The sequence below is a fragment of the Dermacentor andersoni genome, chromosome 3 (genome assembly GCF_023375885.2).
Source record: "Dermacentor andersoni chromosome 3, qqDerAnde1_hic_scaffold, whole genome shotgun sequence".
NCBI lineage: Eukaryota > Metazoa > Arthropoda > Arachnida > Ixodida > Ixodidae > Dermacentor > Dermacentor andersoni.
This window is the reverse complement of record NC_092816.1, coordinates 18,745,807-18,773,184: the sequence shown is the minus strand read 5'-3', so window position 1 is coordinate 18,773,184 and position 27,378 is coordinate 18,745,807. Positions and strand designations below refer to the sequence as shown.

Here is a 27,378-nt window from a genome sequence, read left to right as displayed (position 1 = left end):
TTCTATCCATATATTCAGTGCTTGTTTGTTTATACATGCACCACCTAGCTTCGTTGTTGATGCCGTCGGGTGCACACGTCACTCTGACGACGTGCAAGTCAGTTCAAGGTAACAAATGCGCTGAATATCGCGGATTGGGCACTTCCGATGTTAGGTTATTGTTATGCTGCTACTATTTATCGTAGCATAAAGAAGGCGATTCAATTGCGCCTTCAACCATGGTGTGGAATATCCGCATGTCACGAATACAGGGCACAGTGCGAATCAGCAATAACGAAATAATTTCTACAGTGATCCACGAGGCTGAACAAGATTCATTATAGAGAAATTCGCTGTCCACCTTAGAGCAGCATTAACCGGCAAGAGAAGCCCCAAATGGTTCCTCAACGAGCAAGATTTGTAGTCAAAGAGAAGCTCGTCCTGGTCGAAAAAAACCGAACCTGTGACGAGTGCCTGAACGAGGCAGTCGCCCTATGTCAACTGAAGTAACCACAAGGGCATATCAATTGGCAATGCGAGGACCAGACATTAAGCACAGAAGCGAGTAATATGATTTAAATTGGGAAACCAACTCACATAAGCCACACCTCTCACGTGCCCGAAAGCGAGAATCGCGGTAGAAAAAACACAACCGTCTTGGTGATCGAAGAGGAGCGCTGAGGGCACGGTACCGCGAAAAAGGAGACGTCTGCGCAGCGCCTTTCGTGACCGGGAGCCGTCGATCGCAGCGTCCCCGTGAGTACCGGTCGTCCGAGCCACAATGGTTCGAAGGCGGATAAGCAGCGGGCGATCTGGTGGCATGCCATCGACGCCCCGTGGCCTATCGGTCTGGCCGCTCGATGTGCACACTGCCGTTGCTCTTTCAAGCCGCACGAGTGCAGCCAGCGTGGTGCGCCGCGAACGGTACGAAACCACGAACGGCACCAAGAAGAAGGAGCCATTGTTCTTTTGTTGGCGTTCGCCTGCCGCGCAGAGTGATACGGTAGATACGTGCAACGCTGTCAAACCTTTCCCGATCCACTCATTGCAGTTTTTTATGCGTCGCAGCATAACAAGGCGCGACGTCAGACCCTTGTTCACGCCGTATCCCGACGGCAGCACGGACACGACGCTGACTGGGCATCGTTTGTGTACCTTGACTATAGTGCAATCGAAATCACAGGCACACATATATATAGTCGAGGGCAGTGCGAGACTTTTGCGCCTGCTTTTTCACGTGTGTAACCATGGCTTCAGCCTTCAGCCGTGCTGCACGCAAGTCGGCGCGTTGAGCAAGCAGGAGCCCGTGGGGCTCACGCGATGCCTCGTTCATCGATGATCGGCGCACACGCGTGCTCGTGTAGGGTTCGCTCCTTGTTCGGCCTACCGCAACGCGGCCGTCGTTGGTGAACGCGCCACCCCCGCGTTCGAAAACCGTCACGAAGAGGAGAGATCGTTGGCAATTAATGACCGCTGGTGTAATGACGCTTCATCACGCGTCCGGAGAGCTGCCGGCGACCGCCTTCGGGGAAGGCACCCCACAGTGGCAGCGCGAACTGACTTCGATGCGAAGACGTCAATTCTGCACCGTCCGGTCGAGCCGAAGCTGAACGTGAAAGAGTCTTCTATGTATGCGCTTGCTTCGAACGCAGGAAAGAAGTCGAGTTCTCTGGCTGTGGTTTACGCGGCTTGGGCGTCATACAGTATACCTACAAGAGACAGTGGTCTTACCTGCATGAGTGATTCCAGTGATTCCCCCTGAATGCCGTGTACGTGAGTGGTTTGCTCTCTTTTGAGGGATACTATCCGTAAAGGTAGGCACGACCTTCTCTGTACACCTTTGGTAACCTCTCCCCCCTCTTTACTATACTCCTGTACTCCGCCGCGAGGTTAAATGTAACCGAAGCGCACTTCAGTAGCACTCTGTACTTGTTATTGTTCGTGTTTACGTTTAGTAAGCCAATGTAGATAGCGCGTGTTTGTCTTGAAAGCTAGCCGACGTCCAAGAATGTGCAGGCTGAGATGTGCGATCACCTGCTGACTCCGTAGTTCTCACGTACTGCATTCTGCTGTTGTGTGCTCTCAAAATTCACTGTGGGCGCCCCTCCATTTGAGTGCAGTTGGGCAACCAAACGCGTCTGCAACGATATTTATTGTCGCACGGCATTGTGTACTTGCTGATACATATCTTTTAGCTTATGAGTGGAAAGTAAGTAAAAAAAAATATTGCGATGATTCGTTGCATCGCAGAATTCATGAAACGACGACCGACGCTCAGCTTGCAACGGTAGATAACGTTAGCTCAGCGTTCACAATCCGCATCGGTCGGTATGATGCATCCATAGCAGTTCGTGCAGAGCTACTGGGCGGGAGTGCCACTGCGCGTGCGCACGAAGCTCATTCCGGCAGCGGAAGGCAGAGTTCGCTTCGCTGCATGCAGGGCCGATCGAGAGGTGCGTCATGATGCGTCGGCTTGGCTTCTTTCTCGTTTGCAAGCCGAATGGACAGCGCGTCGCTCACGGCTCTGGAAGACGATTTGGCGTACGTTTCAAGTGAGCCCAATTCTATGCAGTGCCTCAGTGCATGAAATGTTACTGAGTCAGAGTGTATATGCGACGCTCATCTAGAACTATCTAGTGCCCACGCAGCCTAAACACCCGGTAACTAGTGAAAATTGCAAAAGTCGTGAGGGAGGTGACAATGCAGATGACATTCTCCTGTTCAACAGCGCCGGGGACAAATTTCAACAAATGATTGAGGACCTTAGCCGAGAAAGTGTAAGGGTTGAAGGTTTATATGTAGAAGGCGAAGGTCAGTAGTCTGGCAAGAGAACAAGAATTCATGATCGGGATTCAGCCTCTAGTATGTGTGCAAGAATACGTTTATCCAGGTCGGTTACTCGTAGGGCACCCCGACCACACTGTAAAATAATTTACACCCTAAAAAGTGAAAAATGGTGTAAATGTGTCTATAACTCACGCCCTTAGGGTGTCCGTTATATAGCTAACACCCTAAGGGTGTGGGTTATAGACACATTTACACCCTTTTTCACTTTTTAGGGTGTAACTATTTTACAGTGCATGGGACGGAAATATATAAAAATAAGCTAGAGCGCATACGGCAGGCATTGCCAAATTATGACCAGCAAATACCGCTATTCTTGAAAAGTGTACAATTATTGCATTCTACCGGTACTAACATATGGGGCAGAAACCTGGAAGATAACAGAAACTTGAGGAGAAAGACCACGCAGTAAGTGATGGAACGATAAATGTTGGACGTAACGTTAAGAGACAGGAAGACAGCCTGTGAATTATATATAGAGCAAATGGAAGCAGCCTATATTTTAGTTGATATTAGGAGAAAAATGTGGAGCTGGCCAGGCCATGTAATACGTAAACGGATGGTCTATTGCAGTTATAGATCTGTGTGGAAAGGTTAGGGAAGTGCAGTCGGGGATAGCAGGTAATTAGGTGGTGGGATGAAAATAAGAAATCTGTAGGCACAACTTGGAATCATCTACGTAAGCCCGGTGTAATTGAAGATAGCGGGGAGTGGCCGTCGTCCTGCAGTGGACATAACAATTGACTGGCGATGATGATGACGACTACGACGACGACGACGAAGTACGTTGAAAAGAAAAGTGCATGACAAAACGCAAACAAAATGCAGAAGAGGTGATGCATCAAGATGCCGAACCAGCTTTCAGTTATGTGCACACAAAGTTATCTGTAGACGTGTATGCGTTCTTTCGCCAAAAATATTTGCCATGAAGGAACACTGACCCGCCGCGGTGGCTTAGCATCTATGGGGTTGTGCTGCTAAGTACGAGGTCGCGGGATCAAATCTCGGTGATGGCGGCCGCATTTCGATGGAGGCGAAATGCAAGAACGGCCGTGTCCCGTGCATTGGGGGCACGTGAAAGAGCCCCATCTAGTCAAAAATTAATCCGGAGTCCCCCACTACGGCATGCCTCATAATCAGATCGTGGTTTTGGCACATAAAACGCCACAATATCATATAATGAAGGAACAGTGTATAGGCGAACTCTTAAAATATTACGCAGACCCGACGCACATTTCGGAATCTATGTGAAGCGAACCTTTTTGTAAATTAGTTAAGTGCTGTAAAGCTGTTCATCTTCTGCAATGCGTCTTGCAGCAAAGCAATGACGTCCCTGTTCGTCAAATCAGCTAGTCGCCCGTTCCTCGACCGCGAACTACCCTGTCTAAGGAATCGGCCCACTTTTCATCACGCCATCCCCGAGACAAACCGCCCAGTTTACTATTGCACCATTGCCGGGACCTCATCCCCCCCGCTTTCTCGCTAAGAAGCCGGCTGAGCAGACGCGCCAAATCTCCAGAAATATGGTATAGAAAGTTTCGCTTTAGTAAAAAAATTATATGCCAGAAGGCACATATCTTTTGTTGCACAGTGGATATTAGGCATTGTTTGTTGTTTCTCTGGTGTAATTCCACAGAGAACAGAGCTGGCCACCAGCGCGATTCGTTATACTAGTGCTGTCCTGTGTGATCTAGGGCTGCTCGGCAAGACAGCAGGGGTAGCAGCTATAGTATACGACCAGCAAAGTCTGGGTAGATGTGCCAAGAAGACAAGTTAGAGCTGACAAGTTAAGTTGCTTTAGAAGACAAGTTATGAAGGGCGTACGCATTTGTGCAGCAGTATCTTGCAATGTAGCGAATTAACCGTGCAGAGATGTGCTGCGGATGTTTGTGTGTTCTGCTCAACAGACCGACGCCAACGCTTCAGGCCAGTTTCCTGAATGTTTCGTTCGGAATCACGTCACACGCTCTTAACCCAATGAACTTCTCTTTCGAAACTGCAGCGCGACCCACGCAGATTTATTACGATACATCGAACTACCGCATAGATATAGGGTTACCGCCAATTTCGATTGGTTTTCGTTCGTCCTTATCCCGTGTGTGTGGGGCGGATTTGCGGAGCAAACCACTTATGCACTCTTCTTCACCGCGGCAAGGTGCGAACCAAATAAAAGAAAATCAAACTCCGCAACGCCCACGTTGAATTTGCAAGTTACAGGCCAGCAGGGCTGCGCGCGAGCGCAGGCGACGGTGGTTTGGAGGCCCCCGAGGTCTTTCATCATCGAGCGCCCGACCTTCTTCGGTGTCCCGACGGAGGCGGCGGCTGCCTCATCGGGGGCTTCCGATGAGCGCGCGCGCGGCGTCGACGCTTCGGCGAGAATAAGCGTTTAATGTTCCCGATGTTGGCACCCCGTCTTGCTCGAGGAGTGAGTAGATCGTGTGCTCACGCACGCACACGCACGCAGCCACGCGCGCTCGGCCCCTTGTCTGCCACGCAGCGGCATCGCGTCGGCAAGAAGAAGCGCCAGCAGCTCGGTCCATTTGCAAGTCAATCGGGCCGTGCGCTGAAGAAACGCCGCGAATGCCCTCCCCGGCCTCCTTCTCCCCAACGGCGCATATTCTAGGCCGTGGATGCTCGTTGCCCTGCTCTGCTCTTCTTGTCTACAGCCCGAAGGCTCGTCATCAACCTGAGGTGACAGGCGAAGGAAGAAAAATTATTCCACCTCGCCCAATACACGGGTGTGCGTGATGCAGCTCACTTTTGTGTATTCTAATGACCCGCACTTTCTCGCTGAATGCCAAACAGGCGATGAATTTCATATAATCAGAAGTAAAGCGACGGGGGAACCTAATTTGCGCCGCAGTGGCCGCGACTTTCCTCGGGGCAGAGCTGTTCTTTTTCAATTTCCAGTTGTTGTTCATCTGCTACTCTTTCTGTCGCCAGGTCCTTGCGGTTGTAGACCTCGAACTTCGTGCACGGCGTGACTCCTCGTTCTCATTGATATGTCTGTCCGCAGTATGACAATCAATTGAAGACACCTAATTTTCTAGCGGCCGTCCTCTGCATCAGTGTCGGGTGTCCCACTTGAAGGCAATTCACAGGGAGGCAGTTCATTGGTCTGATATGCGCCGATATCTTTCGCCACGCGGAAGATGTTATAGACTACCACTGTGCTCACCCAACTATAAAATGCACTGTTCTCGCCTCATCGCGCGTAAGAAGCCGCACGAAATGGTTGTAGCGCTGTCACGTACCGAAAGAAAAAGGAAATTCGTAAGTAATAGACGGGAGTGGCGGCTTCTGCAGTGTGCAGCGCTCGGGCACACTGCGTCGGCGAGAAACTCAAGACCCTCGCTATTCGACGGCGACCATCGTTCGAGAGGCTTTGCGCGCAAGCACCTGCCCACCGCTGGCGCGGATCTCGATTGTGCGGCGGCGCTCGATCATTCATTACGGCTCCGTCGGAGCAAGACATCCGAGGCGCCCTGCTTTCGCATCTTTAGCACTTTTATTTTTTCCCGCGCTAAACGCCGGGCCCGATGGTGCATTCCTATCATACCTTCCTTTCTGCTTCCCTTTCTTGTTCCTTGATTAGCAGATTCCATATACGACACGTTCTCGTCGGTCTCTCTCTCTCTCTCTTTCTATCCCATGCACACACACAGACTTTCTTTTTTTTTCTGTCGCTCTATACATACGTGATTGAAATCCCTGCCGCACGTAACCTGCTTGAATGAGGGATCACCCCACAGCCTCGCGTCGGCGCCGCGGCGAGAGAAAGGGCGAGGGAAGCGTCCATTCTCGGCCTCTCGGTTGTTTTTCCCTCTTGCAAAGTGGCCGCCCTATTCATCCATCGCCCGCGCCCAGATCTTTGTTCTTCCTCATCACGGGATGCGCGCAGAGGGGGCGACCCAAATCGAATTCAGCCATCGCCGCTCGCGCGTGTGCGGTCGGACGGCGGTGCCGGAGAAAACGCCGCCGCGGATTCGGAGAAAGGTGCCGCGTAAGAGGGAGAGGAGGGGCTCGAATAACAGCATCATCGGAAGCGTCTGGTGTTCGCACGCGAGTTTATCATTTCGGGCGAGCATACGGCGCGAGAGATCGTTAGCGGATTCTCCCGCTCGCACCTCCTCGGCGTTCTGCGTGCGAGCCCGAGCTCTGTTTTTTTTTTTTTTTTTCCTTCGCCGGCCCTCGTCCATACCGCGCGCGATGTGCGCGATGGCGGTGTTGTGTTTTGTGTGAATCACTCGCGGCGATGATGAACGGCGTGGACCGAACGATGGCTGGTCCCCTTTTATTTCGTCTTTGGTCGCGGTATGCGTTCTATACGTGCGCGCGGGCGCCCCTTTTGCAATTTGATGCGCGCCGCGGCATGCAGATTGAGCGCGTATTGTTCGCGTTCGCTCGATGCGTGAAAAACAGCCCGGTTTTTGTTTTCTCGACGTGTGGCGCGCTCAGCTTTCTTCCTTCGTTGTGAGGTGCGGGGACGCGCTTTGGAAACGGGTTGCGATTCCTGATGCGGATAATGTATTCGGGAAACCGTTTGCTGGAGAATGCACGTCGATGTGATTTGCAACGAGTAAAACCACAATCAGAATGCTAGCTCGTGCAAAAATCTTGCTCGAGTGGTGACAACACTTATGCGTTCGCTTGCCCAGTCATAGATGTGTTATTCCATGCTACTCTAGAATACTCTCTACTGAGCATACTCACGAAACACTTTAACCTATGGAGTTTTCCTTCAGAACTTGTTGGTGAGGTACTATAAAAATCAGCGAGCGCTTCTTTATAACTGTAACCTATTTGTCTTAAAGAATGACATTTCATGAATTATCATGACATATATGACAAGAAATGAGACACGTACGTAACCGAGTCACTGAACATATTTATTAATGCAAACTCACTCTGTAAGAGTCTCGGTAAACTCTGGCTCTGAGGACATGACCATAAGTTTCGACCAAACTAGAAATTGACTCATCTATAGTTGACAAGGCCAGCGCTGTAGTCATGGTAGCTGTTTTAAAAATGACACTTTTATATGAAGGGCTCAGTAAATTCTAGAGGGTGAAACTCACGACACTATATGTAGCTTCTAGACAATGTCCTTACTGGTCAGACAAATAATGTCAAACGTACGGCTTGGACCAATATCTCGCAAAATTTATTTTCAGTCCCCTTGCTTCCGTGACCCGGTTCAGTTGACCACTTTTTCACTGATACAGTTAAGCGTCATTCTGCTTCAAAATAGCCTCTTCTCCCTTTCTACATCATGCGTGTACGAAGAGAAGAGCAAATGCTGTACATTTGATAGAGGTCACCGTGTTAAAGTTGTGCTCGAAACTCTTCACCTTCGCCAGCTTTTCTTCTTCTTCTCTCCAATAGTTTCGTTATTTTTAACACAGGATGCAGATTCACGGAACCGCCGCGCACGCATGCAGAAAGCGTCGCGTGGTCGGCTTCACCCTCGGACTCCGGCGCTCTGCGTGCATTTGCACTCGTCGCGACACGCGCAGTGTACAGATACGCGGGAAAAGGTATCCCGTCTCTGTCAACCCTGGCCCGTCAAACGCAGCTCGACCCGAACCCCTCGACTCCCGCGTCTGCTTCTCTCTGTATGCTCGTCGCGACGCCCTCGGGAAGCACGCGGCAGATGACCGCCGCGAATGTGCCAGCCGAGTTGGACAAACATGCGCCAGCACGGCGCAGGAACGCGCCTCTCGGTTGATATTCAATTTCTCGTCGTAGTCGTGCCGTCCCCTTGCGCTTGGACGAACGGACAGACACACCCGACAGCGGCGGCATGAGATAGGCGACACCCTTCGCGTGGCTGTGGCATGGCCACCGTGGAAGACGCGAGGCTCTCCCGCTCTGCGGAGGTCTATCCGCGGTGCCTGGCATCGAAAAAGGAACGGGAAGCGAAAATGAGGGACAAACGGAACGGCGACAAAGAAGGAGGGGGAAGAGCGGAGAGAGAGAACACGAGACCGGCGCGGCGACGTTATGCGCATATCTAGCGAAAGGAATTTGAATGGACGTGCAAGCGGCTGGGGGGGGGGGGGGGGGGGGGGTCGGCATGCACTTTTTTTCTTAGGAGGGGGGGGGGGGGAGTCCCCTTCGGGGCGAGTGGCGACAGGCAAAGGGGGGAGGCGATGACGACGCCCGGCCGCCGCGATGATGGCGGCAGCGTTATTGTATTTCGGCTAATCAAATGGATGGTCCGGTCCCGCTGTTGTCATCCTCACGGACCACCTCTCCTCCTCTGTGCATTCCCTCCTGAAAGCATGCCCGTTCGCCTACCGCGCCCTGTTCCTCTTCGCGGCCGCGCCGAGATGGTCTCGATTCGCCCTCCCTCGCTCCGTTCGTCGTCCGTTTAATATTTCACACGTGAACGAATGCATATTCGGCGGCAGCGCGGGCGGCGAATGCGGATCGTTGTGGGTCCCGTCGTCCGCGCTTGGCGGCGACTGCTCCTCGCTGGCTTCCCCTCACCCTGTCACAATGCCTGCGTTTGTGCGGCAGCCGTACGCATAAACACATTTCACTCCTATGAGCGACGTCGTCGTCATCGTCGTCTTATCTGGCGCGCTGATAAAACTGTGGCGCGCCGAGTGCGTTCTGAAAAACCAATAAAACGCGCTTGCCCACTCGCAAGCACCCTTTCTTCCTCTGTCTCTCAAGCAGTAAGTGCTCCCACTGATTGACACTGCCAAGCCCATATTATTCATTGACTTTTCAACTATGTCTCGCGAGATCAGGTTGTTTGTCTTATTTTCTAGGGCATGTGATGCTGTGAATCGCACCTTATAATTATTGGCGTGTAACTGAGCAGTACGATGATAGGAGGTCTATTGGTGAGAGGTCATTCAACGGAATTCACGAAGCGGTACGCCGAAGTTTCAAGTGAACCTGCTGTTGTTCGGTCCCGCCTCTCGACAGTTGCACCAATCGTTATCGAGGCTTTGACAAGGATAGGTCCCCTCGCGACGCAGTGATTCGAAATACTGCGTCAAACGTTCCTTGCTAGAGCGATTTTCAAAGGCCCTGAGAAGTACAGGCCCATCCACCGATACGTTTGGTCGGTTTCTTAAACGTTATGTAGCATTCGGCACTTGATTTCAAGACGTATATGTACGGTTTGAATCATATTGGGTGCGCATGGACAAGAGTGACGTTGCCTTGTAGTGCCTCTATGCTTGTGCTATGCCCGATAAATTATTTCTTTATCGTTCTACACCTCTTTTGAGCGTGTACGTGCATAAATGGCGTCTCGATCAGCTGACCAGCTGAGTATTTTTCTTACACATTATCGACTATCGCGAAAAATCCTTGGCAAGCTACAAGCTTAAACGCACTCTTTTTCGCTGCTTACAGTCCCTAATGCTTTCTAACCTTCAAGGGCAAGCTGAATTTTCTCGGTAAGCGCGTGTAAGACGGGGCTAGCTATCCAAGCTATGAAACAGCCCACGTAGTCCAATCTGTTTTTTTTTTTTTAATTTTGCGCACTCTTCACCAGCTTACATTCTCTGCTCCTTATTGAAGTCACAAACGTTATACATATAATAGTTCCGAAAACTAACTAGAGAATAGAATTTCCCGTTACCATTAGAACACAGGACGAGTAACAATGCTTTAATCTTAATGCATCACTGCATCAATTAATTAATTAATTAATTAATTTGTTCGTTCGTTCGTTCGTTCGTTTCGATTAGGTCTTACGTTCAACTTCTGCGCAAGCGCCAAACGGCCGCGCCTCGTTTTGTCCTCCTACGCCTAACCTGAATGCTGCTTTATTTTCCTCATCTGCATACATGCTTCGGTTTGAGCAATTCCGTTTCACTTCCCTCACTTCTGTGCTTCCACGCTAAGAGGAAGGCGAGACCATCGTATAAGCGAGATGGCAGAAGGGAGGCCAAAGAAGTGAATGCAGTCCGGGTTATTTATGAGCCGCGTTTGTTTATCGAGTTGTCACGACGCGTATTCGTTCCCGCGCCGCCCATCTATTGTGCGGTTCTGTGGCTGATGAAAAATAGCGAAAATGAATAAATAAAGCCAGAAAGAAGGCCGCAATATATGCGAAACTCGCTCACGCATGCGCAACGCTTTGTGTATACGTGCGGGCGGACCGACGATCGAAGTCCGGCACCTCTGCGGCTTGAGGCGCGCACGTGTGGTTGTTGACGCAGTTTGCTGCTGCGACACATGCTCGATCCTAGGGGCGTGCGCGACTCCGCTCCGTATGTTATTTATTTTATCTCCTTGCTCGGCGCACTCTACTGTCTTCAGCGAGGGAAGTTATTACCGTCGTGTAGCAGCTTCTTGCTGGTTTGGACGCGCTCGTGGTGAAAACTGCACTACTAATAATGGACTTTTGTGTATGTACAATGCTGGCTAATATACTCTTCATCAACAAGGAACTTAGCATTGGCTTCCGAGCATAGAGAGAGAGAGAGAGAGACGAAGGAAAGACAGGGAGGTTAACGAGAGATAAATCTCCGGTTGGCTACCCTGTACTGGGGGAGGGGCAAGGGGATGCGATAGGTGAGAGAGAGAAGGATAAAAAATAAAGTTACATAAATTAAATAAAACAATATGAAGAAATCTACACACACGCGCGCGCGCGCACGCACACACACACACACGCACACACACACACACACACGCACGCACACGCACACGCACACACACGCACACGCACGCACGCACGCACGCACGCGTACACGCACGTGCACACGAACTGTTTCTGTGGGCACTGTCACGCAGCCCGCAAAGGCGTTCCTTGTGTTACGCAGTGTCATCGTATAATCCTACGTCACACAGTGCACAGTCACAATTTGTCAGACAGTCCCGTGTTTTTTAAGTACCGCAGCAGCGCCTTCATAGCAGGTCGCGCTGATGTTCGCGCCGAGCATAGTGAAGTCTGCGTGCGTGCGTGTACCGCAGAACAGCGCAACGTGCATTTGCTTCGGCACCTCCAACACCTTAGGATGCTCTACCTCCTCTATTTATAGTGTCTCTGTTACCACTTACCGAAGTGTGAAGCGGAAAAGCCAACAAGAACAGGCGGCAGTGTTTTTGTCCACGTTTTCTGTCGTGACTCTTTAGTGGCACGAGCGTTGAGTGACACCCTTGTTTCTTGCGCAGCACTTCTGGTTCACCTCCTGAGACGACCGGGAACGGAATTCAGAATTAACTTTAAAAAAAAGAAAACTAGGAAAGAATGTTGCAGTACAAAACTTATGGGTTTCATTATAGACATGACATCAGAGCATACAGCTAGTTACGAGTTGAGTTACTGAAGTGTCCGGAATGATTAGAATTAATTTGAAATCACTGATTACCGCACACTAAAACACAGAATCATAGACTTTATAGAGACCCGCCACCAAAACACGACTTTGGCGAAATTCCTAGAAACCCGGAAGTAGAAAGCGGAAGTAATGACGTCACTAATGACGTCACACACAAGATGGTGGCAGGATATTTTGCTAGCTAATTAATGCGAAACAGTTGCCTCCGAGTCCGAGTTCGTTCCACATTTTTAAGTTACGCTGTTGAAACCAATTAACGGCACGGTAATCTTCTCTCGCAAGCAGCGAACAGACGACGCTGCAAGACTAGCAGTTTGTTGTTCAACTGTCTGCACGGACATTGCAACGAGTGGCTGCTTTGAGCATGAAAATAGACAGCGGGAGGGCTGTCGGCAGTCTGCACTACTTTCCACCGCGCAGCTGAACGGTTCTTGTACGGCAGAATACATGATTCCCGGCCACGTCATTTCATTTCCGTTCCTTTTCTATTATTTTTCTTTTTTCTCCCACCTTCTCGCGCTTCGACGTCTCCGCGCCACAATGGGAATGCGTGAGCTGCATTGGACGCGGCTGCTTGAAGCTTCACGCCGGACCCGCCCGACTCGTGCATGCACAATGAGCGCGACGCGAAACCACTGCTCCTAATTTGTTTGCGCGACCTCGTTCCCTGCGTGCGCCAGCGACATGTCAAGTAAGGGCTCGCCTGTCCCGACAGTCACGCAAGAGGTGCTGAATTTATTTCCCTGTACGTGTGACGTGCACATTACCGGAACTGTATGAAGTTTTCGAAGTTATGGCTTCTCACGACAGTTGCACCGATATGCCAAATACATGCGTACTGCACGTATTTCGTGCGTACTTAGACACGGCCTGTACACGTGTTGCGGAACACTCCAACCACACTGGTGCTAACGTCAGACTGTCGATGAGTTACAACAAGGAAAGGAACAGGAGTTGGTCTTGCGGGTGTGGACGATGTTTGTTTCTGCTCCAGCCTGCTCCCGCGGTGGCCGATCCGCGGTGAAGTACGGCAGGGACAGTAATTAAAGGGATAATTTAGCATGATATCCGTGGTCCGCATAGAACAAGGTGGTCTGGCTGATTAACAGCGTCTATGTCTACGCGAAATTGAGATGCAGTCTGGGACAGCAGATATTTCGTCGCAATGACGTCATTGCAACACCCTTTCCATCGCCGAAGAAGCAGATCAAGTGAGAGTTAGAAAGCTCTAACGTACAAAATGAACGCGGCTGGTAAGGGATATAAATATGTAAATCAGAGAGCCTGGGGTCAGGTTACTACCCTGCAATGAACCTAATTATGCTGTTCGTAAATGTTACCGTTAACGCACTAATTGCAACCATCGTTTCTATACGGCAACCCTTGCAGGTATACATCGCCAGCCTGCTATAGCATTGCTTGCGACAGGCTGAGGGACTATGTAGTCAAAATCGCCCGGCCTGCCGCATGCAACGCTGGGCCAAACGGGCTTGCGCAGCGATCGACCTCGGCTATATTTCCAGGCGCGTAAATCAACGCCTCTTTTTCCCGCTTTCCGTGCAGGCTGTCAGGCTCCACGGCGAGTGGGAAGCGTTCCACGGCAAAAGAGAAATTTAAGAGAGTGGCGCGGATCCCGCTACACAGCGCAGCGAGGAAGGGAACTTATAACGGCGAGTAGGCGCCTGCCCGAAAACAATTAAAAAGTCTCCTCCGCTCACGGAGCGAGAGAGTGAAAGGGAAATAAGTGGGGAAGGAGCGGCCTGCAGTTCTCGTGGAGCTATTGCCCAAGACGCTTCGAGAGCTTCGCGGTAAAGGCGCGGGCAACCAGAGAGGCTTCTCTCCTTTCGAGTCCTTTGGAGAAACAATAAATTACCGTCTCTTGTTTCATTTTGGGTGGCCGAGCCGCATCCCGGCAAGCTCTCCTCTTCTTCACTTTGCTTCTTTTCCTTCTCCTCTGATTTCTGCCTCAAGGAAGGAAGGGGAGAGCTGCAAGAAGAGAGGGGGCCGGGGGGTGGCAGAAAGGGGGGGGGGGGGGCGTTAAAGGCGCGAACGGATCTCGCCGGCGGCTTGTGAGATTAATTTTAACTGCTCCTCGGTTGCGACGCATCGACTCATTACTTCTGGGCCCGGACGCGAGAGAAGAAAGCTTTAGCAGCGTTGAGGCGATGCTTGCTGAAGCCTTCGTGTGTATACGTCTAGCGGAGAGCGAAAGTGCGGCGACTTGGTGATCACGCTATCGCTCTCCAGGTTCCGTGAAATTCTTGCTTCTGCTACTGTGATGTTGGCGACGCATGCCATATAGAGAGGAGGAAACCCAAATAAACTATATCGAGAGGGAGCTATAGAGAGCTTAACTGAAAAACCTTCCGGTTTTCTACCCTGCTAAGTGTAGCGGAAGAAGCAAACGCGAACAAGAATCGTACGATGCAGTTTAGAACAAAGCCGTAACAACTTCTGCCCGTACAAACTTTGCTAAGTATCAGCACGCCTTTTAACTTTGCGCACTTACTCGGTCATCGTGTTCAGAAATTTGTGCTTGTAGTGAGGTGCGCAATCTGAAACCTGGGACTGACGCGTAAGCGGTCCTCGAAGACAAAGCAGCTCGTCGCACGGAAGGTATCTCCGCCAGAGGCAGACGTGCGTATTCGTGATGCCCGCGCAATGCGGAGAGAAACACGCCGTGGCGGTGAAAACGATCTTCTTCGGTCATTCATCAAAAACCCTATACCGGCGCGTACTGGGAGCAAAGAACCCACTGATGCGGGAGAGCCTCAATGACAAAGTCGTCAGGGCCAGGCGTTGAAGCCGCAGCCGCTGTATTCGGACGCGTGGCAGCTTTATGCGCGGCCGCCACCGCGGTCGGCGCGTCTTCTCTCTCTTCTTCAATTCTTCTTCATTGTGCACAATGGATGCCGCGCAGGCAGCGGTTTGCCACCGCCGAGACCGCCTGCTCCGGAGAGGCATCATTAGCAAAGCGCATCTGGATGGCTGTAAACAGGCAAACAAGTCCTGCGCGCATTGTTTATCCCGCGCGGTGCGGCGCGCGACTCGCTGTGGACAAGTCAGCGCCGAGTTCTCGGGGGTGGGTTGCGCGGGCGCGCCGTATACTGGAGAGGGAGAGAGAGGGAGCCCCCGCAACACAAGAGCCACCCCGTTTCTCGAGCGTCGTTTTCCACCCCCATTTTTCTGGCTTTTGGTAGTGCGCACACACCACTGGCGGGGGAGACGCTTCCGAGCTACGAGTGTTCCCGACCCCAGCGAACCCGAGGGTTGAAGAGCTCTTGGGACGCCGTTGTTTCGCCGCCGAGTCTCAGAAACAGTTCCGGGCTCTCCCGCCTGTTTTGTCGCCGCGGATAAGACGCTTGCCCCGCTATCCAAAGGTTCTGCCTTTGTCTGATGCCTCGGACCTGATCGCTCAACGGGCACGGGAGCACGCATGAGCACACTCCTGCGGCGGCGCCCTTCCCCGCGCGTGTGTATACACGCGCACTTGTGCTTTCTTCAATAGCGCAAAAAAACATTGTCCGTATCTGTGCGCAGGCAGGAAGCGCGCTCCGCAACACTTAATGACGGCGACCACGCACAATGAACTCGCGAAGGCGTACTCCGGTGCTTTAATTGCTGAAAAGACGCCAGGCGCAGAACGCTATGCTTCCATTTTGCTTCGGCGCTCTTACGCGCGTCCTCTCTCATTATTGCTTTGTTCGTTATATAAGCTTCATATAGGTTTACTGGAAAGTATACGCTCTACCTCATTTTCTCACATATTCCGAGCTGCTTCTTCGCGAACAATGCCGTCGAAACAACACGAGAGTCTCCGTTCGAGGACTCTTTCTCAAAAATAAGCTATCGCCCGCTTGTGTACAGCTCGTATATTTTGCCCAGACGCCCGCTGTGACTGCGCAGTCTTCGAACACCATATGACTTATGCGCCGAGGTGGGCCCAACCGGCAGAGTTGCAAAGTAGAGTGGCAAAAAAAGAACAATAGTAATAAAGAAAGAAAGTAACTAGCGATGTTCAGCGCTTGCCGACTCGTTGCCACTATATATTCTATACTAGGCTTGTTATTAAGTTATCTGCCATTCGTAATCGCATTCGATGTCCTCTTTTTTTTTATTAGGTTCAACAAGCTTTGATAGGGTAGGAGTAATGATCTTGCCTTGCAATAAGCGACCACATCTCTCTGGTTCGCTAAACCGTGATTTTAACTTGGCAGGCTCGCTGGGCAACCACGGATTATACCGCTGTATAGGAGGCCTCAAGTAATAATAATCATGTGCCTCGTAGTGAGCAGCCCAACCAGTGTTACGGGGCTCCTTGCCGCTGTGAGACGAAAGGTGAAGATAAGGTGACGTAAATACGGCAAGAATGCATTCTCGGGACGGATGGTCGTTACACTTACGCTTCGTCCTTCATTTTTTCTCTGCTCGAAATGTTCCTCGCCTCCTCAACGGCACAGCGCATAACGATCCCCCCTCTTTGGCGCGCCAAAGAGCTTTTTCGAGGACGTGTGGATCCCGGAGAGAACGTGATCCCCATGCGTGGTGGTGGGGGCTACGGCCGTATACGCGAAAAAGGCTGCACGCGCGCACTCCTACACCCGTATGCTTGCTTCATCTTCTCGCTATAGCGTAACAACGTGGCGGCTAAGGCGAAGACAGGCGGAATTCTCGCGGGACAAGTTCGTTAGAGCAGATTTGATGCCGCACCAGTGGATTCCCCGTGCGCGAATCAGAAATCAGAGAGCGGCAAAATGCCTCGGTTTCATTCCTGTCTTTCTTTCGGTGTTATTATTCTTTTATTATTATTTCAGTATTCCGTTTGGCGTTGCTTGCTCGGCGCGCCTCGTGCCCTCGTTGAGGAGCTATAAAAACGGAACGACCGCGAGCCATCTATGCAAGCTCGACGAAAAAAAAAATGAATCACTAAAGAAACGAGAAACACGGAGAATTAGGAACCGGGTGAGCTGTAGAAAGGGTTGAAATCAAAGCTCGGTGGAGTGAACACGAATTCAGGGCCTATAAAACGAAAATGGGCTGCAGGTCTAAAGAAAAGGGTTCGGCAAGAGAAAAGAAAGAAAGAAAGAATTAGTCGCGGGTATGCATGCATGTGTAGCACGGCCCGAAAAATCCGGGGGAAGAGGGGCGACAGAAGAAAAGTCTGAGGGCGAAAATCAGAGAGGCGAAATGGAGCTCATTAGATATGCAAACTCGATTTATAATTCCCGGCGAAAACATTAATGGATTGAATTCTTGCTCGGCCGCGCCTTATATCGGGCCTCGGGGAGGGAAGGAGAAAGGTCCCGGCCCGTGACTCTGCGCTGGATGTACGACGCGCGTGTGCAACGGCGTGGGCTTCGTTATCATTTTGTTCGAGCTGGTCTCGTTGATTCCGCGCAATGCGCGTGGAACGAGCGGCCATCTCTTCAGCCTCTTCGTTCTTTTTTTTTATTTATTCCTTTCGTTTTTCGTTCCCACTCGCCACTCTCGGCCCGCGGCTCTGCAATCAGACCACGCGTCACCGAGCGCCGAGCAACGGGTGCGGGACCGAGCAGAATCGGCAATGGTCCGCGACCGCCGCCGCCCGAGGCACGTCACCTCGTGGGTTGGGCTGCGTGTCGAAACCCCGACCGACAGACTCGAGCCCGACCGACCACGGAGCGTTCATATCGCTTGTATGCCCGCCACATGCTGCTGTTATCTTCATATCTGTTTGTTCTTTTCTCGCTTCGCCTTTTTCGTTTTCTCCCGGGACTCACGTTTAGAAACAAAGCTTTTCGTCCGAATGAACGCAGCGCCGAATATCATCCATAGCTGCCTCTTCCGCCTCTTTCTTCCTCATCTGCATGGCCAGCTTTCTCACTCATTTAGAAACACGTAATTTGACTTTTTGTTTTTTATGCATTCCCGTAAGGAAGGCGATACACGCTTTTCTTCGTGACTTTTTTATCGCCTTTTGTCTCCGAGCTTTTAATGTCCTGCAGCCGTGCGTTTGGGCGAGCGCAGCGGGACGGGAATGGCGGTGTGCGATTTCCGCGGTGCACTCTGAAGCTCACTCGTCCGTACTTTCGTCGTGTAAATGTAGCGCATTTCGCGTGCTTCATGGTGTGCGAAGGGCTCGAGCCCCCTCGTGTTGAAGCTTTAAAGTTTTACGGTCGGTTGTCGACCTCAGTCGCCCGGGTGGTACGTTCTCGGGCACTGCGCGATTGAATACTGCGTAACGACCTGAGAAGCGAGGCACACGAGAGTGCGCCAGTGCGCTATTAAACATCCTTATGGCATCAATAAACTCGTGTCATTCATGTGCACCAAGTGTCACTTGGTCTTTTAACTGGACAAGCATGTTGACCGGAGCGTATACAGCGCATCTTTTTGACAATGGAAAAAGAGGAACGTTATAAATATTTTATGAATGGCACGCAGTGCGACACGCTCCCACGTTTGGCCTCGACTGTCTTCGTGATGTCCTCCCCTTTTGCTTTATATTGGATGACGCTCACTCATTCAAATAATCGGAATCTTGTTTTATTTTATTATTTTTCTTTCTTATTTTCTTTAATGTGAACGCTAACGCATAACGCTCGTTACACCTTCTTTCAGCACCAGACGTTGGCGAACAAAGTCTACGCTGATGGAAGAGATTCAAGAGAATACTAGGCGCGGTGTTCTTGCGATGTTCTGTAACAATGGCTATGTGACGGAGAGTTTGCATAGTTTTCCGATCGTCATGAACGGCCTCTAACGAAGCGCTTAACTTGTCCTGGTGACCATGGTATAATCGAGTCCTACAGGTGGCAGCGTCCATGTCGACTTTTAAAGCACGGGGTACATTTATGGTTCATGATGCAAATGCCCTCGCGATTTATTTTACTTTTTTTGCGTCTCCCGTGCTGTCGTCTCACCACATGTCGCACTCTGTCGATGCAGCCCATACCCGGCCCGGAGCGGAGCCTCGGGCTATGCGACCCCCCGCCACTGAAGACCACAGCGCCCTGAACGACTCGATACCGGCGGAGGACGCCCGGCAGACAGGTGAGTCGCCGACAACCGTCGCTGTACACAGCCCTCACTGTAGATCTATATAACCGCACATCATGCCGGGCAACATCCGAGCAGGTTTTCGCGAGCAAGAGCAGCGGTATACTTGGAACACCTGTAGCAGTGATAAAGAAATCTTCAAGTCACCGACCACATCATTTGTAGACGGCATACTTGAGAAGCTCCGACCAAAGGAGGCTTTCGTTACAGCATTGAAGGAAACAAAAAGTATCTACGAAGAAGACTGCGTCACGTTGATTGATTCTACAACCTGAGGAACTCGTGGCTGAAGCTGCCCTAATCAGTTCACTGTCTCTGGTCGCACTGTGTTGTACTGGCCAAACTTTCCCATCGTATACAAACACGCTGGCAAAAAAAAAAAAAAAAGGGGGGAGGGGTATATTGTAGGTGCAACTGCAATAAGTTATTCAATTATAGGCACTGTGATAGGCGCTTCAAAAGTTGCTTAAGCTTCACCCGGCACTGTTGGCGCGGTCGTCTCGCACCTTATTTGAAAATGAAGTGCGCAATGTTTCTTTTTTGTTTTCGTTTTACGTGACAAGGGCTCTTAGAATTGTTCACGTCCAGTTGTGTCTACTTTAATCATGTAGCTAGCATACACGTTTTCTTCTCTATAGTGCTCGACGAAACGAGGAAGAGGGAGGGGGGCAGCGTCGCTCTAATTTTGCTCACTAAAATTGTTGCACGTGATGAATGCTTGGGCATTTGCTCTGACATCCTTGCACTACAGGACGCAAAACTATAAAGAATGCGAATCTTTACGTTTCGGTTTTAGCTGCCTATATTCAGTCTGTACCGCCGGCGGATCCTGTAGGACTGTGGTGTCCGTACTTACGAAGAAGGCATATTAGAACTCAAAGGCTAAGAAGAGAGCGCGCGAAAGTTTTGATGAAAGAAGGAAGACAACTTTTAAAAGCAAGACGATTTCCTCTCCGCTTATATGAAAACCTCGAGGAACTACGTGGAATCTCGCTGGTTGTTTATACACGGCTTGAAAACCGCCAGTCAAGCGCACCGCGTCGTTTGGAACGCGAACGACCAGAAAACTAGGCGGCACCTCGGGTGGTCCCACTAATGTCCATTTTTTCCAAGAAGCAAACACGGTGGCAGCGCTGTTCGCCGAATGTTATGCGTACGCATGCCATCCCTCCGGTGCACTTTATACCCTCCAATTCTGCGCCATCCGAGCCTTAACACGCGCTTCCCACCCAGAGCAAAGTAACTTGGATAGAAAAAAGAAAAAGAGAACTCGAAGGTCCAAACAGCATCACGAGTTGCGCGTGCTCGCATCAGCACGGGTTGGGGGGCATTTCGCCGTCAGCGCGTCGCGCCTAATTCGCAACTCCCCCCCAGCGGTCGTGAGCGCGACCCAGCCCTGTTCTTTCGTTCGTGCGTTCCGCATGTTTGTATCCGCGGCGCGCAAAACACGCGCGACGTGTTTGCTGCTCGCCGTACGACGCTCGCCCGCTCTGCCTCACTTTTTCTTCTTCGCTAAACATCTCTTCGCTCCTTCTGCTTCTTTTTAAAGGACACCACTCCCTGTTTCGCGTAAGAGGCGAAGCGAGCAGAGCGGAGTTTAAAGATGGAAGTGGCTGTCAGCATTTGCCAAACGAGACTCCTTTGCAGCCTGGCATTCGCCTCGTGTGCGAGCCTATGGATGGCCAAAGAGGGAGAAGGGGTCCCGGTGCGGGAGAGCCAGGAGTCCTCCCAGGAGCGGTATAGCGTCCGCAGCAACAGCAGCAACAAGAATTAACGGCTGGCGCCGTTAAGGACGGTGTAGGACGGCGCGGAGAGCGGCGCTCGGAGGAAACGGATAGTCGCCATTTCGAAGACGTGCTCCACTACGGCTGCACTGCATGCTCTACACCGGTGCACGCGCCTCATCTTCTTTCTTCAGCCTCTCACGTTTTTCTCTTCTCCAATTATTTGTTCGCTGGAAGTATTCGGCCGCGTGCGTAACGGATGTGCGTACGCGTCCAGCTTCCATGCCGGAAGCGAACACAGCTTGTATGCATTGCGCGACACCCCGCGAAATAAGCAGCGCCATCTTGGCGCGGCCGGGGATATGCTGGTCGCACAACCCGTGGCATTCGGTGGTCGGAGCTGGTTTCGGAAGAAGCTCGCAAAGCGTGAGCAGCGTGGAAAGGCTCGCGCGGGTAAAGAATATTCGAGGCCCGCTTTATGGGTTTAAGTTAGTCTACCGCTGAGTGGGTTTTAATACTTCGCTGTGTGGTTTTGAAAATCGTCGTCAGTGTTGTTTTCACATCATTAAAAGCAAGTTATAAGAAACAGAAAAGAGGAAACATAAGGTGGCACAACTTGTGGTGTAAGGCTGGTGCATGCACCTTGTCGTTGTATACTGCTGTTATACTGGGTGTTCTCTTCGCAGATATCAATAAGGGCGACAGCAGGTGTTTTCTTGGTCATAATTCACTGTTCATTCATAATAGTACAAAAACTGCTGGAAGAATTTAGGTGCTCTTTCACAATGGGCGAAAATAGTATGCCATATCGTTCTTTATGGCGTTGTTTATGACCATTTAAGCGGAGAAGTCGTGCAGGACCCACTTATTTCTGCCTTGTCGATGTCCTCGCAAAACTTATGATAGCTTTTCCTTCTGATGGCGATCATGCATTAAATTAGAAAATGAAGCAGCAGTGGCTATGGTGTTGGGCTGCTGAGCACGAGGTCGCGGGATCGAATCCCGGCCATGGCGGCCGCGTTTCGATGGGGGCGAAATGCGAAAAGAACCCGCGTACTTAGATTTAGGTGCACGTTAAAGAACCCTAGGTGGTCGAAATTTCCGAAGTCCTCCACTACGGCGTGCCTCATAACCAAAACGTGGTTTTGGCACGTAAAACCCCATAATTTAATTTATTCTTAAATGGAGCAGGTCACTGGGACCAAAGTCAAAATAAAAATAAGGTGACGTTTCGGGATCCGCACGGATCCCTTGTTGACAGTGGATAGTCGTTAAGCACAAGGTTCTTAAGTAACGTTCAGCACATGACGCAAAGTTCGGGAGTACACGTGGTTTAGAGTGCCAGATGATCTATTGATTGTGTTTTTTGTCGTTTGAATTATTATCGATTCGAGATTGAGCCTCGTTGTCAAGTTTTCCTCTGTAGCCACACGCGTTGTCCCAGTTTATCTCGTGGCCCGTCTTCTCGGCATGCTCTGCGAGGGCATTTGTCACTGTGTGGCTTTTGGCGACATCATTCTTGTGCTCTTTGAGGCGCCTGCAGAAATTTCCGCTTTAGCCAATATACACCGGTTCGCAATCAGCGCATGGAATCATGTATGCCACGCCGGGAAAATGTGTCCGAGGGAGAGGACCCTTCACGTTCATCAAGTCACCTTCAAGCTTGCTTGCTTGCTGGCACGTGCGCGATTTGCAAACCGCGTTTCTTAAAGCACGAGCTAGGGCTTCGCTAACACCTCAAATATACGGGACAGCAGCGCGCTTCTGTCTCGATGCTGAAGCGTCTATGGCTTGGCTGTGAGTCTGCTGATTACTCATCAGGAATTTCGTTGTCCTCCGACTAAAGTGCTTGGGGTACCCGTTCTTCGTTAGGCCCGCTTCAATGATCTGAAGTTCCTCTCGCAGGCTGCTTGTATCAGAACAGGTGCGGATGACCCGTTCAATTAACGAACGAACCACTGAGCGTTTGTGTGCTGCCGGATGAACTGTCTAGAAACCAATGTATCTACCCGAGTGCGTTGGCTTTCGGTACACGCTGAATGTGGGAACATGCTTGACCAGTGCGTCCAAGAAAGGGAGGCAACAGTCTTTTTCTTCTTCCACAGTAAACTTGATGGAAGGCTCGACGCCATTTAGGCAGTCGAGGAACCGGTGTATATTGGCGAAAGCGGTAATTTTTGCACGCGTCTCAAAGAGCACAAGAACGATGTCGCCAAAAGCCACACAGTGACAAATGCCCTCGCAGAGCATGCCGAGATGACGGGTCACGAGATAAACTGGGACAACGTGCGTATCGTGGCTACAGAGGAAAACTTGACAATGAGGCTCAATCTCGAATCGCTAATAACTCAAATGACAAATAACACAATCAATAGATCATCTGGCACTCTAAACCACGTGTACTCCCGAACTTTGCGTCATGTGCTGAACGTTAGTTAAGAACCTTGTGCTTAGCCGACATTCGATTGTGAATAAGGGATCCGGACGGATTCCGAAACGTCATTTTATTTTTATTTTGACTTTGGCCAGTGACCTGCTTCATTTTGTAACAACGTTTTTACCTGAACAGACGGTATTCCGTCGAACTCTTGACTTCATGCACTAAATGCAGCCGTTGGCCATGCACGAAACTAGAGTGCCTGTTATACGGGTGCGAACTTACACTGCAGTGAGCTGCTTGCGTTTGCTCTATTGCATGACGGTGCAGCCTAACGTCGTTATATACCATGCACGGTATAGAACATTCCGTGCCTGCCGAATGCGGGCGTCGCGCCGGTGGCGCTCTCACAGATTCACACCTGCGCCTCCACAGAGGTGCGTAAAGCACAGTTGGTGCACCTGTGTGACCTGCGTGGCTGTCGAATTACGGGGGCTGTAATTGAGATGTGGGCGAGACTACGGAAGGTAGTAGGCGAACGGTCTGTGTACCGCAAACGATGGGTGCTGTGTCGCCGCTCTTTATTTGGAATCGGGTAACCTGTGGTATGCATGCAAATAACCTGCTCCTCCACGTTGTGTCATAAGGCGTTTGCTCCCTGCGATGTCTTGAAGCGTGGCATGCACTCTCTGCGAACCAGTCTATAGTACGTCACTAGCTGGAGCAGAGGAGATTCATGGCAGAGAGCCGCAAGCCTCGTAGCAAGTTTGAAGAACGTGGCATACGTCGGTCTGCGGCCGCCATCGGCAACATGTCCGGCCATCAGGAGCGACGCATGTTCGTGCCCGTATTCACTCATCGAGTGCTCCGCTTCGAGCAAGTCGAAAACAAAGCACACCACACTCCGTACAAGACGCGTCAGTGCGCATATGTGCGTATATGCCACACCATCAAAGCAACAGCGACACTATATATACCATGTTAGATTCCGCGCGCGAATTATAGCGGCTTTCTGTGCAACTTTAATATGTCCCCGCTTGCAAAACTGCCGCGGACTTGTTAGGACATGAATTCGTCTATAGTTGGTCTAGATTCACTGTTGCAAAGTAAAACCAAACAGAAGTGTTCCCTCACGTTTTGTCCTCTCTCTCTCTCCACCGTTGTGGATATGCGCTTTTTGTGGACACGGCGTGCTTGATAACTTCGCTGTCTTGTGTCTATAGACGCAACTTCCGGCACAGAAAGGCTTGGATCATATATTTGAGAGACCCATTCAGTCTTTCTCATTTCTATAATGCACAGCCGCGCGAAATAAATCGCCGCCTCAAGGAAGACGAAAATAGTACATAATGCGTGGCTATTTGCACCGGAGAGACCGCCCGTTACTTGCACAGTCTCGGCTCTTTGGCCAACCATAAACTGCAAAAGGGTGGCGTCTTTTCTTGTAGAGTGAAGCGTCCTCGACGAGGGTCTGTCTCGAACGACCGGAAATTAAAAACAGCAATTATTCATACGCTGCCTTCGCCGAGAGACGACGAGCGCCAGCGCAAGCACGCGAGCTAGACGAGTAGGCGTCGTCGACGCGTGCCCTCCTCCTCTTCCTCCGCCGGTGTGAGCGCGTGTGCGCCGCGTCCGCGAAGAGCGCGTGCAGCCGAAGGCTTCGACGACAGCCAAAGCAGCGCGCGTGCGGCGTGAATGGTTTCCGCGCAGAATGCGCCCCCTAACGACCTTCGGCCAACAATGTCGCCGGATGTCGTCAGGAGCTCCGGCCCGGAGAGCAGCATCAAGGGAGGAGGGGGGTGGTGGTGAAAGGGGGGAGAAGGCGATTCAATCGGATGCCCTCCGGGCGAGACAAAAACCAAATGAGCCCCCATTGACGACGGGGCCCCTCTAAGTGGCGCGCCCCTATGTACTATACCGGCCCTCTATCGTTATACCTCGCAAAAGGCACCGTTGATTGGGTCGCACGACGATGCCGCTCTCCGACGCCGCCGCTACTGCTGCTCTTTGGTTGCTGGCTTTTCGGAATGAGGACTGGGCGACCTTTCGCTTTTGAAGTCGCGCATCAGCGATAGCGCGCGTGGCCTCGCGGCAGTGACAAACGCGGCCCCGCGCCGCCCACACCCCCTCCCCGCGTCACCCTCCTTTGCTGCGGACAGGGTCGACCCTCTGATTGCCCGTATGGTCACCGCTCAGGCGATGAGCCCCTTGGCCTGCGACTCGGGTCCCTCTGCTACCGCTGCTCGCTCGCATTGTCTAGACTCGGGAGCGTGACTCCCTGATTGCGGGTCGTCTACGGACGTGGCCGACGAGAGGCAATTTGAGCGCTGCCGTTCGACCTCGTGGCATGCGCTGTCAAAAAGAAAATTCGCTCGTTCTCCACTGCGGGCGCATATTCAAGTATGCAGCGTCGAAAAATTAACAAATAAAATAAAATTAACGAGATTGTCAAGGGCGCACGTATAGAACGAAAAGAAGAAACGAAAAAGAAAATTAGTAAAACAGAGGTTGCCGTCTTGTGTACACAGCACTGGCGGCACGGAGCCCGAATCGACTGAAGCAGGCAATAATGAGGAAGTAACTAAATTCAAGCTTGACGAAAGTAGACGGATGAAAGTAGCACTGCTGTTCTGCAGCTATACTTGCTTATGCCATCATCCACCTAGGAAGACATTAACAGGCAAGTTGGTTACTCTGACACCATCCCGTTCGCTATCTTGGGAACACGAATACACAGATGAAAAGACAACAAGATTGGATGGAGAACGCTAACGCGAAGGTGAACATCTTAGTACATGGATCAGTCGTAACAAATCAAGGTCCCGGTGGCGACTGTCAGTTGAATGCAAAAAAAAAAAGCAAGAAGATTCTTTCACAACCATGGTTGGCCCATGAAGCGGTGACTTCTGTCCTTCGAATATGCAATATCCTTGTATGTTAGGCAAGTTTATCTGTACCACTAATTATGCCTAAAACAAGTATTTTCCCTGTTAATGTTTAACTAGCGCTATAACTTCTTTTATTTAAGTGTCTGGAGCTAGCCTTCAATAACGACGATGCGAAAAGTGCGGCACGAAGAAAAATAGCGAAAGAAAAATTGACCAACATAAGAATACCACGAAGGACTTTTAAGCGGGCATAGCGCTTCTCCACTTTGCATCACGTGTGTTACACCTCGCCGTTTAATCATGAGGAAAGATAAAACGAATTATCTATAACATATCTTAATAGCGAGGAATTTAAAAAAAAATTATGGGGTTTTACGTGCCAAAACTACTTTCTGATTATGAGGAGGACTCCGGAAATTTCGACCTCTTGGGGTTCTTTAACGTGCACCTAAATCTAATAGCGAGGCATAAAAAAAAAATACTAAAGACGTAGCGTCAGGGCTCCACGCGTTCGGGTGAAGAAACCGAAAAAGCCGAAAGTGAGAGAAAACTGCGACGAACGCGCATGCAAGATGAACTTGCACCTTTCGAAGCATGCGCGCTTTGTCTTTATTCCTCACTCCTCGCGCGGTAGTGCAGGAAGGGCTGCAAGCTGACGGGGTATCCTTCACCACCCACCGTGCCTGGCACGCCTGCTTGCCATCTTCGCGCGTGCCCGTCCCCACTGCTGCAAAGAGAGGGAAGGAGGGAGAGAAAGAGGCGGCAGAAAGAGAAGAGCGCGAAATCCGGAACATTTTATGACTTCGCGCAGATGCACGAAGGAGACAGCGAAGGAAAGGGTCGGCAGTGTCAATTTTTAAATTCAATGCAGAGGAAGAAGGCTGCCCTGTCTCAGCACCTTAGGACATAAGCAGTCAAAATGACGCGAGGCTCTACGCGGCGGCAGGGCCCGTTCCTACGCGTATATGTCACGTGTCGAAGCCATGGCGCGGGAGGTTCCGGAGAAACAAGAAATTAAAAAAAAAGGAAGGCAGTCTAGGCCTTTCCACATAAAGTGAGCACGTGAACAAACTTTGCGAGACTCCCTGAACGGCGGGCTTGTCGCTGCAGCGATATGGCGATGGCATTCCGGCGGAACCTCCCGAAGCGAGAGCGCGAGTCGAGGCATTCGTTTCTCAGCTGAGCACAGAAATAAGTGCGAGCAGACATAAGACGAT

At 51.0% G+C, this 27,378-nt stretch overlaps 1 protein-coding gene across 3 annotated transcripts in view; it reads left to right on the top strand.

The window, feature by feature from the left end:
* The first annotated feature begins 1,590 nt into the window (after nt 1-1,590).
* ct (homeobox protein, cut) overlaps nt 1,591-27,378 on the top strand; it is a 205,648-nt gene continuing 179,860 nt past the window's right edge. For 2 of the 3 annotated variants that reach the window (XM_055065542.1, XM_055065540.1), the window contains exons 1-2: nt 1,591-1,748; nt 19,062-19,166. In XM_055065542.1, coding sequence (XP_054921517.1) covers nt 1,742-1,748; nt 19,062-19,166 — 112 coding nt within the window. In that variant the 5' untranslated portion in view covers nt 1,591-1,741. The remainder of the gene's footprint in view (nt 1,749-19,061; nt 19,167-27,378) is intronic. The other variant, XM_055065541.1, reaches the window with a different exon arrangement.